Source organism: Tachypleus tridentatus, chromosome 10, assembly GCF_004210375.1.
Source record: "Tachypleus tridentatus isolate NWPU-2018 chromosome 10, ASM421037v1, whole genome shotgun sequence".
NCBI classification, from domain to species: domain Eukaryota; kingdom Metazoa; phylum Arthropoda; class Merostomata; order Xiphosura; family Limulidae; genus Tachypleus; species Tachypleus tridentatus.
The window spans coordinates 112,313,411-112,329,750 of NC_134834.1; the positions used below are offsets into that span (position 1 = coordinate 112,313,411).

General features: G+C 32.4%; 1 protein-coding gene across 4 annotated transcripts in view; it reads right to left on the reverse strand.

The window, feature by feature from the left end:
* The window catches only part of LOC143230104 (F-box only protein 25-like), a 72,012-nt gene that overhangs the window by 17,187 nt on the left and 38,485 nt on the right, over positions 1-16,340 (reverse strand). For 3 of the 4 annotated variants that reach the window (XM_076463153.1, XM_076463155.1, XM_076463154.1), the window contains 4 exons: positions 14,201-14,253; positions 7,624-7,716; positions 4,390-4,483; positions 403-578 (listed from right to left, as the gene is read on the reverse strand). In XM_076463153.1, the coding sequence (XP_076319268.1) occupies positions 403-578; positions 4,390-4,483; positions 7,624-7,716; positions 14,201-14,253 (416 nt within the window). The remainder of the gene's footprint in view (positions 1-402; positions 579-4,389; positions 4,484-7,623; positions 7,717-14,200; positions 14,254-16,340) is intronic. The other variant, XM_076463156.1, reaches the window with a different exon arrangement.

The following is a 16,340-nucleotide window of genomic DNA, read 5'->3' on the forward strand; positions in this document are numbered from 1 at the left end:
GCAGCTAGAACTAAACTGAAGTGGTGAGTCCCTTTATATATATTACTATGGAAAGTTCTAGAAAATTCTAAAAGGTTCTTGAAAATTCTCATAAGTTCTACAATATTCTAGAAAGTTCTTGTAAGTTCAAGAAAATTCTCTATCCACTACTCAGCACTGAATCTACCTGGAATGTTCTGGAAAATTGGTAAATTTGAAAATTTTATTACCCAGGTCACTAAAGCAAAGTTTGAAGAGAAAAATTAGGTCTTTTCCATTTACTTTAGGCAAAAGCAATTGGGAAATAACACTTTCTGCCCAGGAACAAGAAAAATTTTGTTACATAGAGTAATATAGATAAAAGAATAAAGACCTGTTTATATGTAACCTTACTTTTTTAATTATAAACAAAATAATCCTTACTTCTTGTATTTCTATGCTACTAGCAAACACACATATACGCTCTATAGTCTGAAGATGTTGCTCCCATAGAAGACTACTTCCAAGAGGACGACCCCAACAGTAGTACTTCCTCATGGTTTTATTTAGGTCTTGTAATATTGCTTGAAGCATATGCATGTTCTGTTGGTTACTAGCAACTGTAAGAAATTTTATAATGAAAGTCACAATGTACAGAAATTTTCAATAAACATACACTACCTACAACCTGACTGCATAAAGACACAGAGTGTATTGGTTCAAATATTAACACCCAATATTTTTCCACTTGACAAATGAATACAAAGATACTTGGTAGGTAGCTATCACTATAATGCTTGTGGGGGCAAACAAAAGTTTGAAAACATACACAACAGAAAACAGAAAGAAATCTCAGCAATCAAAATGAGAATTGATGACAACTTAGATGATGTCATTGGCCAAATCAGACCCAAACAATTAACTAAGAAAATACTATTATAGTAGTTAAAGTTAAAGTAGTTAAAGTTTAAACTTCTTCCTATACTCATACATCATGACTACAACAAAATAGAGAGAATACACTATGGATGTACATGTAGAATGTGTACAATGTTCAACATGAACCAACTTTACAATCACACACAAAACTAAACAGGATGTACATGTAGAATGTGTACAATGTTCAACATGAACCAACTTTACAATCATACACAAAACTAAACACACTCTTACTTCAGATAAATAGTCATTCTTATTAAAGATTTCATATTAACAGATTCATTCGATACAAACTGAAGTTTAATGATAAACAGTAATTAAACAAGAAGAAATGTTTTACTTGTGTGTGTGATAGTAAACCTTTAGTATGCAAAAGTGAAGAAGGTAAAATAATGGGTATTAAAGTTTTTAAAGTTACAACATTTTGTCAACAGGAATTCAAAAACAGAGTAACAGCATAACATTAATTTTAAAAAAACGGAGTTAAAACTGTAATAATGTTATTTTTGTTCTGTGTAACTACACGTTATTCAAGTCTGTTTTGAATGTTATAAGTTTAGGAAGGTTGGTTGTTTGCTTACTTGGGGTTTTATGGCTCAAAGCAGCTAAGCTATCTGTGTCAAAACTGGTAAAAAACTGAAAGTTAAATACAATAAAAAAATAAATCAAGTTCGAAGAACAAGAATGAAAATATGAGTAACATGAACGATCACAACTTATAGAGTAAGGATTCAGTTGACAATCATAGACATCATGGTCTTTACTACCACAATGAACACGTGTCAAAGAACCATAACAAGATGTCTTTGAATGCCCAAACCAATAACACTGGAAACATCTGAGAGTTATGAATATATGGCCATATCTTACAGTTAAGATATCCTGCCTTGCCATAGACAGGTGGATGTGGTGATGTAAGTATCAAAATCAGAACATTTTGTGGTACCATAAAAATGAAATTGATACCTTATAATCCAAATGCTTTCAAAAGGTGGACCTTACAAAAATTCTCAGGTTATAGGGTCTTTATTTTATTTCTATCAAGAATTTTTTAAAGATGTATGATTTTCTAACATCATGGTGGTACCATAATTCCTTTTTTTCTTTATTATTATGAGTGGAGATTTGTCTTGGTGTTAAAACTCCTTGGCAGGAGAAAGTAGTGAGGATCTTTTTTGGATCTCCATAAAGTCTTCTCAACAATGACTCCTCTGGTAGAATACAAAGAAACATGGAAAGTAACCCCAGTAGATGTATCCCCAATGGTCTTCAAATTCAGGAGGAGTTCACTGTGTTTAAGTACAGAGGTTTTTGACAAGATAGCTCCAGAACAGAGCGTTTTCACTGACTTTAGAGAGCTAGCAAGTCTCTCTAAACCCTTCCGAACAAAAAATGGAGGCACGTTTTCTAATGATTTCTTTGTCAAAGAATGAAGGATAAGAAAATGAGGTAAAGAAACAGTAGGAGATGGGGATCAGAGATCAGTCTTCCAATCATGGTAAAGAAACAGTAGGAGATAGGGATCAGAGATCAGTCTTCCAATCATGGTAAAGAAACAGTAGGAGATGGGGATCAGTCTTCCAATCATGGTTGCTTTTCCATTAATGATATTTTGCATTTCTTTTCTTTTGTGGATCACTGGATCTAGAATCCATAAAAAGAAAAAAAAACTTCATTGCTTATTGACCCCACCCACCATGGAGTTCTAACTAGGGGATGCACTACAAATGCCAAATCCAAGTATTGTAGTGATATCAGGATTTCATGGGACACTACATCCAAACACCAGTGTAAGAAACAAGGTTCACAACAGCCATTGAGAATGTTAAATACTGGTATTTGGTTGACCCTAGCTGACTTACCGTAGGAGATCCACCCTAAGACCACCTGTCTTTCGGAATTCAAGACCAGAGTGGTGCATTAGAGTGCCACTAACATAAACTTACCCATTAATGATACCCTCAACCACCAGGATCCTCTCCTCATTCATGAGTTACCACACATAGCAAACATTTGGGTGGATGTTTAGATCCCAGAGGAGGTACCTGAAAATACAGGGCTTTCTTTGGGAAGTCCCATTACCATGCACAGTTTAGGAACAAAATTATGAAATGACCAATAAACAAACTAATACTTTCCCTAAACTTTAATTTCTTGAGTAGAAAATGAGTGAGTAAATGCATTACTTTTAATTTCTATAAAGTTTATCTTATTTGTTTGTGTTTTAATTTTGGACAAAGCTACGGGAGGGCTATCTGCACTAGCTGTCCCTAATTTAGCAGTGTAAGGGGAAGGAAACTAGTCATCACCACCCACTGCCAGCTCTTGAGCTACTCTTTTACCAACGAATAGTGGGATTGACCAAAACTTGCTCTCCCTGGCAGCTGTTGGAGTGTTATAATGTGATGGTCAATCCCACTATTCGTTGGTAAAAGAGTAGCCCAAGATCTGGCAGTGGGTGATGATGATTTGAACCTGTGACTCTCAGATTACAAGTTCAGCACCCTAACCACCTGACCATGCTATAAAGTTTGTAATTTCTGAAACCTTCCACTTTGTGGATCACTACAATATCCAGTTACTTTGATCATATTTCAACTTTAGATCACCAGTTTATAGAGTATCATTAGGTCACAGAAGAATATCTGGAACATTCAGAAAAACAAAACTTCTGTAACATTAAATAATGAAACTTAAGTAAGGAAATATAGAAAGAATTTTTAAGATTTTTATACTTCAGTTAGTTACTTATTAATATAAATTTTCAGACTATGGTGTTACATTCTACAGACACTACAACCTGGTTATTTATTTATATGTATAGCTTAGTAAGTTTGAAAATCAAACTGTTACATAAACAATCAGTAAAAAATGCATTTTTTTATTATTACAACTGAGGTGTTGACCATAAATTAACAAAACATAATTAACTAGTATCTAACACTTAATATTTTCCTTGAAGACTATGATTCTAGTTCTTGTAATGTAACTACAATTATTGTATGCTATGTTTTCCTTCTTAATTCAAACACTTGTTTTAATGTTATACAGAGGGTTTGAAAAATATGTGCATTTCTCAATATCTGGAATTTTCTTGGAAGTTCAGGAAATACTTTGAACAACATAAAATACCTTGTGAGTAAGAGTAGAAGGAATATTGATTCATCATCGAGTCTGTTAAAGTTGTTGATTAATTACTCAACCAATATCATAAAGTTCACATTTGCATTTTCCAAATGATTACTAGAGATAATAGAAGTACCATATGTACAAGAAAAACAGCAAGCAAGTTAAATAGAAAACTTACAATCAAAGAGTAGACACTTCTGTTAGCATTAAGTGAACTGGATATTGTATTACAGCAAGATCTTCATAACAACCAAGTAAAACAAAACTGACAAGAACATTTAAGCTACAGCTAAATATTTGTAGGTGACCTGTAAGTGATTTTGAATGATATTTTTATGTTAACAGAAGTAAACATAGACATACCTTGGCCAGCTACTTCCTCCAACAAAGCAAAGAGTACTTTAGTTGCACAACCACTGAGTGTGGTCAAGTTTTCACTAATAATAAGGTGAATAAGCTGTGGAAAAAAAATTTAAATGCATCATTTATTTGTATTATTTTTTGTATTTGTTGTTTGCTAAAATGTGCACTTTGTACAATATTCCAAATGTTTTACTTTTACCCATGTGGCCAACTTGTGAATTATGTCATAGTATAAAATAATTCAAATATTACTTGAAATAAAGTTTACTTGGTCATGTGCAGTTTTACTTAACCTTAATTAGTTGTTCTTAGTGGAAAGGTGCATAATGGTCACCTGTGCTCTGTCCACTATGGAGGATCAAATAACTTTTAATAACTAACATGGACAATATGTAGGTAACGTTTAATAACTGTAACATGGACAATATGTAGGTAACTTTTAATAACTGTAACATGGACAATATGTAGGTAACGTTTAATAACTGTAACATGGACAATATGTAGGTAACTTTTAATAACTGTAACATGGTACAATAAGTAGGTGACTTTTAATAACTGTAACATGGACAATATGTAGGTAACTTTTAATAACTGTAACATGGACAATATGTAGGTAACTTTTAATAACTGTAACATGGACAATATGTAGGTAACTTTTAATAACTGTAACATGGTACAATAAGTAGGTGACTTTTAATAACTGTAACATGGACAATATGTAAATTGCTTAACATGAGAAATTCTCAGTTTTCCAACATAAATGTGAATTAGTAGTCCCTTAAAGGAAATAACATTTTATTTTCAAGTTAGTTTCTAAAAGTTGAATGTTGTATTCTTTGAAGGCTATAAATAAAGTCTAAGACATCAAATTATTTAAAGAGAATGAGGCTTTCAAAAATTTTCTGATAACTAGCACTTGCTTCAGATGAGTTAAAAAAACAAAAAAAACACACACAGTTATATCCGAGGGGAGGCTATGTACTAGAAATGAAAAATTCCTACTCTAATAAAAATATTTATATTAATATAATTATTAATTTCAATTTTGAGATCTAAATATTGTGTTTCTAATGTAAAAACTGAAGTATTAATTTCTAATTCTAAAAATAGTTTCTAAGATTAATTATATAGACTAATTAAATCATCAATATACCTGAGTTAAAGGAAAAACATTCACATTTATAGTTTTCAATAAACTTATTTTTATAAAAATAAAGATTAACTGTAATAGCAGGATAGTCTATTCCAAGTAGAACTTGCACTACTTGCCTTAGTACCAAGTTATTAGAAAATAATTATTATACATCCAGATATTTTGTATATCCTTCATACTTTTAGAAGTCAAATTTCTTTCTTCAAGAAATACATAAAAATTACCATATTGTTCTATTAATGAATTCATAACTAAATCTTTCAAAGGAACTGTTGTACATAGAAAAGTAAAAGCAAATGTTTGAACAGTTTTAACACTTCAAGAATTATTTAAATACATGAAGAGAGTGCTAGCACTATGTAGGGATGGCACAGACACTCGTATTAAAGCAATACAAAAGTCATATGGATTTTCTTCTCTACAAGTTATTAGAAGTTAGATGTGATGAGCTACCTAGGGTAGTCAATATCTACAACGTATATACTGCTTTTCAACTACCGAGAACATTCCAAAATCAGGGATTACCCAAAACTGAGACTGTTTATTTTCATTACCATCTTTCTTCATCAGGCTTAGCACCTACCTAGTTGTAACAGTTACTACAATTTTATCATCATTTGATTGAGAAAAACAGTGTTCAAAATCTCTGTTTTATTGTTATTTTCTGTTAAAATCTTATAATACATTCTCTACTCTAGTAGCCCTCGTACACCATCTTGTAAACAAACAAGTCTGGAATTTACATGGAGAATAGAATCCCTACATTAATGAATAGCAAACCAAATAGAACCAGGATTTCCAATCATAAAATGTTACTTACTGTATTATAAAATAATCACAAAAGAAGTTTTCTAAAGTTAACTAAATAAAACCTGGAGTCCCATTCAAATACCAAACTTTTGATAGACAAAGTTGGGAAGTCAATAATGAGGATATTTTATTATCCACATAAATTTAAGACAGCTTTCTCTGCTACGTGATCATTAGCAAGAAAAATGATATATCCACTTTCATAACTATCTTGATTGGTTCCTTTTTCAAATTCAGTTGTCAGCTCTACAAAGGTTTCTTATACTTATTCTGAAAGAAGTTGATCAGTTTATTATCCAAAGTGCATAGTTACTACTACTATTAATATTTTTAATTCTGTCACATAAAATATTAAGTAGCGTATTTAATAAAATGGCTATACTACTAATTTTACCTTATTAATTTGAGTTTTTACCACCATAATGGGAAACAGAATACCAACATGAAGAGGTACGGTTTTCACTACCCACAATAAAAGGACCATTTCTTTCTTTTAATTACTTTTTACTTATTTTTTCTCAGAACAGTCACCTTCTCATAAATGTCTGCTGACAGTGAAGGATCATACAGATGTGGGACATTGTGGACTTGAACATCCACCTTTGTTGTTGTTTTTCTTATTTTACACTTATTAATTTTATCTTTACATGCTAGGCTTTGTAAAGAGAGGCTAAAACTGATAGACAGTGTATTCCCACTACCATATGCATGTGTTACTACTGATGTTACCTCCAAAACCAGGGCAAAACTTGTATCCCACATTATATAGTTACTACCTAATATATACTTACTACTAGTATACAGTTAATACCTAGGTTAAGACTGATAGATGGTGCATTCCCCCACTGCTATGTGTGTCCTACTTCTGCAACCACCTCCAAAAACTAGGATACATCTTATATTACAAAGCTACAGCCTGGTAGCTTTGTTTTATTGTGAAGTGTTTTTGACTAAAGCTTGTTATATGTTGTAACACACACATCTGGTTTGTGGCATCATAAACTGTTGTGTGAAACCAGTTTAAACAGCATTTGTTATTAATTATCCCTTAAGTTCCAGTTCTGTGATCTTGTAAAGTTAGTTAGTCTGGTCAATACATTCCAACCATCAAATTCCTACAATGTACACCAGCCGGCATTAATAACAACAATTGTAACGATCTACAACATACAGTTATTTTACCACAGAACATGATTTAAAACAGTAGAATAAGAAATAGTATTAAACTTCTTTACAGTTACTAAATTGAAAAACAAAATATTGTGACTCACTTTACAGATATAATTAAATCTCCGGATATCCTTAACAGCATTTCTGAAGTCTAGTCTTCGAAAGGCTTCACTAATTGTATTGTATCCTGCAACCTAGAATACAAGTGTTAAATTAGTACTTGTTATATATCTCAGATTCTAGATAAAGCTGTTATTATAAGATATTTTAACTCTGTTGAAAACTTCCAAGTATTATTCTCTAAAAAATGTTAACATCCTAACTAATAACACTGTTAATACCAGAAATTGATAACTATTTACTAAGAAGCAACATTACAGGACATTATAATGAGTATTAATTTGTGTTGAAAATAAAAGTTCCTGACACAACATTCAAAGTCTTCTCGACACCTCAACTCCCATAATAGTGAACGTTCTTTCTAGATTAACTTTTTTTCTACTAAGCATAAGGAATAGGCTTTCTTAACTGTCCATTTTTCAACTGGAAAATGTTGAAAAACATCTTATCAGTATGATTTATACAGTTATTAAAAATAGAAGTACTAAAAATCCTTGGGTCAAACATCTAACACTCTAGTTACATTCTTTCATATCTTTATACCTTCATTGTAACCACTGCTAGCTGAATTTCATTTTTTTAAATCTAAATCCTAACAGTATCTGCGTTTTATGGCCTTACAAACGAATTTGGTTGGATCCAAATTGAACCAGACTTGGAAACAATCCAGAAACACAATCACATATATGTTCATCTCCATAGAGAATTGGTTCTCTCATGCACAGTACTTGAATATATGAAAATTGATATTTACCCTTGAGATAATGCATGCATTTGTATATTTGAGTGTTTTGTCATATTGTCTTCATACATGTTGTACATCTTCATAATTTTGTTACATTATAATTATGCCACCATTGTCAACCAAGCTCATAAGAATACCTTTAAATAAATTCACTCTGAGGTTAGTGTGGTCACAACCACATGGGATTTCTTACAATAGACAATGAAGGCTTTGGAACTTGAATCAGGGACTCCCCATGTACCTGCTGGTCCAACTAGGTATTGATCTCTATCTTTTGGAAATTTTCAAAGATTTTCTTTGATTTTGTACCAGTAACAATATGGCTTTGTGTACAACTGTCTTCTAATTCTAATATGTGTGTATATTGTACCAGTAACAATATGGCTTTGTGTACAACTGTCTTCTAATTCTAATATGTGTGTATATTGTACCAGTAACAATATGGCTTTGTGTACAACTGTCTTCTAATTCTAATATGTGTGTATATTGTACCAGTAACAATATGGCTTTGTGTACAACTGTCTTCTAATTCTAATATGTGTGTATAATTGTTTATATGAACTTTGGTGATGTCGCTAAACTTGTTAATTCTTGATTGTTTCACAGTGTGGATGGTACAAATGTAGTTCATCACATTAAATTCCATTTAAACATTGGTGATCGTTGTGGGGGTTCACATGGGGCAACATTGATTAAGATTACTATTTCTAACATGTTTGTTCTCCTTTACCAGATTATATTGTTGTAGCTAAAGAGGTAAAAACCAACTGTAAAAAAGTTCTCCTTTCTTCTGCCTTTTTTCTCTTATAACATCTTAGGTGGAGATTTTGTTTACCATCCATTCTAAAAGTACAAATATGAAACCCATCACCCACACACATACCACCTCTGTGTATTGGTAATGACAGGGGTAAAACTTTATGTGATGTCGTCTACATTTCTACAGTGAATCCAGCTATAGCAAGCTGATAAGAATAGTTATCTTGTATTACATTATAAATATTACCTTTCATTATAATGTAAAGTATATATAATGCTCTTCATTTTTATAAGCAGACCTCTAATTATTACTCAGATTTCTTTGTAACTTATCAATCATTTAAACCTAAAACAATCTCCATTCATACCATCTGAATGTTAGTTATACAGTTAAAGGTACACACCTGTTATGTAATCTCACTTTCAAGAACTTTTCTCGCATGAAAATGAGTTAATTTGAGACTAATACATTTGAAACCCACCCTACCGTAATCATCTGCACAAAGTGGAAACTAAAAAAATATCGCAGGAAAACCATTATGTAACCTATATATTATTCTCCGAAGTAAAACTAAAGTAAAGAAGTTCATGCAATTTCACGTTCCGTGATTTTTATTAATAACAACAAATGTCTTGACTCTTGTGTATAACAAAATGACATGAGTATCGTACAGTAGATATACCACTGAAGGAAATCACTTGCTTAAGAAACTAATTCTGTTACAAGCTCCAAAAGAACATACCCAAAAATATTTCTTCACATCCAATGTTTGGGGTATGATCAAATAAAATTATATACTTCCTGGACAGACTTTAGACTAATCTTTTTATTTGCTCAAACATGTCTGATTATTGTCTTGAAAATAAATAACTCCTTAAAGAAGAACACATGATTACTGTAACATTATTTTGGATATTTTTATATGTAAAAAAGTATAGGGACAGTCAGCTAATAACAAATTTTTCAAAACATAAATGTTTACTAATTAATCACAATATGTAATAGAGTAATACTTACATTTTTTGTGTTTGTGTTATTCATTTGAAATTCAATTTTTATGCTGGCAACATGCTACTTTTAACACCACAATTGTTTATTTCCCTACTTAGCTGGAAAATTTTAATAGAAACTCAACATATTATATATGTTTAGAAAGCTCTATTTATAGTCTATCATTTATAAATTATTATATGTTTGTATGAGGTACATTTGTACTAAGAGAACTTTTCCCCACAACACTGGTGACATCAAATCAGACATTTAAGAAAGCTTAGGCCTTTATCTTTTTGAATAACTGTAACAAATATGGTTTAAACCACTTATGATTACTATCCAAATATTACTGAATCTGTCCTATCAACCAGAATAACTTCATTCTCACCAATTTCTCCCCACTTTTTAACACACCCAGCCTAAAGAGTGCTCAATCCATGCAGTTACCTTGTCTATACTGTTACTTTTCCAGTCCTCATCTTAAAAGATGTGAAAGTTAATAAACCATATAGTGACAAACTTAGATCTTTGATCTATTATAATGAAATAAAATTATTTTGTCTTGACTCTTAACACTCGAAATATGATGAAAACATGTTGAAAGCTTAACAATCAAGTATTGCGATGTTTCTAGAACACCCCTGCTTTGTAATTTGTGTCCTGCAATGCATTTATCCAAAACACACAAAATAAACATTAAATTCACATAACCACGTCACAATATGTTTATCTTCTTTCTAATCTGACCTCTGCAACTAGGGTCCACTATATCAAATGTTGGTTGAACTGGATGAAGGTGGAAGTCCTGATGGCATAAACATGTAACTAAATGCTGTACTTCATACTGTTGCTCCATCTTGAAGATTACAACCATACCAGACACCACTGGTTTGGTATTAGTTACCAAAGGTTCAGCGTTCGACACACCAGACACCACTGGTTTGTCATTAGTTACTAAAGGTTCAGCATTCCACACATCAGACAGCACTGGTTTGTCATTAGTTACCATAGGTTCAGCATTCCACACATCAGACAGCACTGGTTTGTCATTAGTTACCATAGGTTCAGCATTCCACACATCAGACAGCACTGGTTTGTCATTAGTTACCATAGGTTCAGCATTCCACACATCAGACAGCACTGGTTTGTCATTAGTTACCATAGGTTCAGCATTCCACACATCAGACAGCACTGGTTTGTCATTAGTTACCATAGGTTCAGCATTCCACACATCAGACAGCACTGGTTTGTCATTAGTTACTAAAGGTTCAGTGTTCCACACATCAGACAACACTGGTTTGACTACAACAGTTTCTTTGATAGGCAGTTGCCACCCAATTTGGAGTCATCTCAATAACTAACATGTCACTCATCTTACAAAAGGGCATTTTGTTACAATGACTGTCAACTGCACATCCCTAACATTGTTAGGATTAATGCACGATAGGGGCCCTAACTATTTAGAAAACCCAGAGAAAAGTCCTGGAACAATGTTATTATTTTTAAATACATGTTCTTATTCAACACATTGAATGTCAAATACAATGTTGGAAGTTTTGCTAGATTTTTCAGAGTCTACAACAGACTGTTATTAATATCTCTTAATAAAACTTCCAGTTTTGGCTCTAGTAATGGGCATTATTTAAGTGGGGATGCTAAGCCCAAGATCAAGCAAGTAAAGGAGGTAAGAGGAGTTGTTTGACACCAAAAATCAATCGGCCTTTCAACAGCTGATAAAAACTACATTGTTAATGCTCTTCATAAAATAGGCCTACACACAAGGGATAGAAGAGAAAAATACAGATTATCATCCGAGGAAAGAGGAAGAACTGAGGCCAAGTGATGCTAGTAAAAGAAACATAACAAAGCAGATTAATTTAGCAACAGTTCTGCATTGTTGAGTAATGGTGTTAAGAGTTTTTAAAGGTTATGGAATGTTAAGGTGTAGCAACTTGCCAAAGTAGTGAGATAAGAAGTTTCTTTGTTTTTGTTTAAGTGACTGGAATTAAGATGTAATCTACCTTTGGATAGATCCACGTTCCTTTCAGCTGCAATGCAATGATTCTGTTATGTTGGACCTACCACCTGCTGAAAATATTTACTGTTTTGCATTTATTTTATACAATTCTGTATGTAATCAAACTGAACTGTTAACTTGGACAGAGTACTGTAATATACTTTGCTTTATTATTAATGCAATGTATATACATTCAGTGTGGGCTATTTATTAATGTCTTTTGATGATACTTTACATTTCAATTGGGGAGGTACAAGAGGGTTTGTTTGTTTTAAATTTTATGCAAAGTTGCACGAGGGCTATTTGCACTAGCTACCCCTAATTTTGCAGTGTAAAATTTAAAAAAAGGCAACCAGTCATCACCACCACCAACTCTTGGGCTACTCTTTTACCAATGAATAGTGAGATTGACCACCACATTGTAATGCTACCACAGCTGAAAAGGCAAGTATGTTTGGAGTGAGGGGATTCAAACCCGTGACCCTCAGATTACAAATCAAGTGCCTTAACTGGCCAGGGTACAAGAGGACAAAACACTTCTTGTGCCTAAGGCCTCAAAAATCTTAATATTCTTTTGATACTAGAACACAATAACACCATCAACAGCAGTCAGATCCTAAGTATCAATAACTCACAACACGAGTTATGTGGCATTTCCTAGAAATTAAACACCTCCCTACAACATCAGTCGTGTCTTAAAAACAATGCTTCACAACAACATCAGTCATGTTCTAGAGGACAATGACTCAATACAGTAACTCTCACATGGCACATCCTATATAACAATAATTCGCTGTAATAACTGTCAGATCATAGAAAATTACAAGTCACAACAATATTTGTCACATTAAGATGTCCTTGAGAAGCAAAAATAACTAAAGCTTGGCAGTTGGTGAGATTTGCTGACTGATTAATCATTAACCTATTACATTCATCTAATCTCACAAAAGACAGGAATACCTGAAAACACTAATTTTTTATTATTGTCGTGACACTGATCAATCTAACTATAACTTTGATCATAAGCATAGATTGTTTACACCCGATGGGGGGGGTGGAGATGAGTTTTGCAACCACTTATGTGGACTGTTCAATTTGCAAATTGGTAATCTCTGATTACATGAACCTGAAAGCTGTAAACATGCAGTCACAGAGTAAACTTGTTGCCACGATACTTGCATGTATACTTAGGCCTACTGACTGATACTTACGAACTTAGATTGAAAAGCTTAGAAGCACGCCTATATTAAAGATGTACATTTTGGCTACTGAAAAAGCCTACATCTAGGCCTAATTATGTAATTCGATTGGTAAGAACACGAGAATCACAAGAACAAACACATAATTTGTAGGCCTGTGATGCAACAAAACAATTCAACAGACCAAACTGTAGGGGGGGGGATGAATGTGTGCACCATACACCCCACCTAAAATGAAGGGGGGATGTATACCCCCATCCCCCCCAGGATCTACACCCCTGACTTTGATTAATCTATTATTTTACCTAACACTAGTCAAGATATTCAATGCCCATAGGTAACAAGTTATATACAGTTAAGTCACATAGCTACAGTCTCATCCCATATCCTATAAAACCATGGTTCACACCAGTAACGTCATCTTAGAAACACTAAAATTTTATATAATACATTCTAAAGTGTTTCCTTCTTAACTTACCACTCATGTAGGAACAAGCAAGCTAGTTATCACATGCAGTTAGAAATCCCAACTCCCCCAAAAAATAAAGTAACAAAAAAAACAAACATAGAATTTTCATTATTGAATGTTCTTATCCTGGAAAGTAAAACATACACCTGAAATTTATTTCAAACTGTATGTATCATACACAAAAGTATATTTATTATAATATATGCACATTACATATACACAAAATCCTAATATTACCACATCATTAGCTCTTAGTCTCATCTAAAAGGTGGAAGTTGACAAAGGTGATAAAACAAAATTATTAACTAAATTATGGTTGTCTACCAAATATTGTATTTACCTCCTCTTAACAGGGTACACAGAACACATACTCACCTCTTTGGTTGACTTAATAGTGATAGGGAAATGTGGCTGCCACAGATTGTTGTCTGTAAGTCAAGAAATATGGATCTTTAACATACATCTCAACAATATTCATTAGGAAAACAATGAAACTTTTGTTTCCTTCTGGTAAAATTAAGTCGTAAAACCTTTGTCTTACCACCACCACCAGTACTCAATATTAACATGTTTTAAAAACCTTTGTCTTACCATTACCAGTACTCAATATTAACATGTTTTAAAACCTTTGTCTTACCATTACCAGTACTCAATATTAACATGTTTTAAAACCTTTGTCTTACCATTACCAGTACTCAATATTAACATGTTTTAAAACCTTTGTCTTACCATTACCAGTACTCAATATTAACATGTTTTAAAAACCTTTGTCTTACCACCACCACCAGTACTCAATATTAACATGTTTTAAAAACCTTTGTCTTACCATTACCAGTACTCAATATTAACATGTTTTAAAAACCTTTGTCTTACCACCACCACCAGTACTCAATATTAACATGTTTTAAAAACCTTTGTCTTACCACCACCACCAGTACTCAATATTAACATGTTTTAAAAACCTTTGTCTTACCATTACCAGTACTCAATATTAACATGTTTTAAAAACCTTTGTCTTACCACCACCACCAGTACTCAATATTAACATGTTTTAAAAACCTTTGTCTTACCATTACCAGTACTCAATATTAACATGTTTTAAAAACCTTTGTCTTACCATTACCAGTACTCAATATTAACATGTTTTAAAAACCTTTGTCTTACCATTACCAGTACTCAATATTAACATGTTTTAAAAACCTTTGTCTTACCATTACCAGTACTCAACATTAACATGTTTTAAAAACCTTTGTCTTACCATTACCAGTACTCAATATTAACATGTTTTAAAAACCTTTGTTTTACCATTACCAGTACTCAATATTAACGTCTTTTAAAAACCTTTGTCTTACCATTACCAGTACTCAATATTAACATGTTTTAAAAACCTTTGTCTTACCATTACCAGTACTCAATATTAACATGTTTTAAAAACCTTTGTCTTACCATTACCAGTACTCAATATTAACATGTTTTAAAAACCTTTGTCTTACCACCACCACCAGTACTCAATATTAACATGTTTTAAAAACCTTTGTCTTACCACCACCACCAGTACTCAATATTAACATGTTTTAAAAACCTTTGTCTTACCACCACCACCAGTACTCAATATTAACATGTTTTAAAAACCTTTGTCTTACCATTACCAGTACTCAATATTAACATGTTTTAAAAACCTTTGTCTTACCATTACCAGTACTCAATATTAACATGTTTTAAAAACCTTTGTCTTACCATTACCAGTACTCAACATTAACATGTTTTAAAAACCTTTGTCTTACCATTACCAGTACTCAATATTAACATGTTTTAAAAACCTTTGTTTTACCATTACCAGTACTCAATATTAACGTCTTTTAAAAACCTTTGTTTTACCACCACCACCAGTACTCAATATTAACGTCTTTTAAAAACCTTTGTCTTACCATTACCAGTACTCAATATTAACATGTTTTAAAAAACCTTTGTCTTACCATTACCAGTACTCAATATTAACATGTTTTAAAACCTTTGTCTTACCATTACCAGTACTCAATATTAACATGTTTTAAAACCTTTGTCTTACCACCACCACCAGTACTCAATATTAACATGTTTTAAAACCTTTGTCTTACCATTACCAGTACTCAATATTAACATGTTTTAAAAACCTTTGTCTTACCATTACCAGTACTCAATATTAACATGTTTTAAAACCTTTGTCTTACCACCACCACCAGTACTCAATATTAACATGTTTTAAAAAACATTTGTCTTACCATTACCAGTACTCAATATTAACATGTTTTAAAAACCTTTGTCTTACCATTACCAGTACTCAATATTAACATGTTTTAAAAACCTTTGTCTTACCACCACCACCAGTACTCAATATTAACATGTTTTAAAAACCTTTGTCTTACCATTACCAGTACTCAATATTAACATGTTTTAAAAACCTTTGTCTTACCATTACCAGTACTCAATATTAACATGTTTTAAAAACCTTTGTCTTACCATTACCAGTACTCAA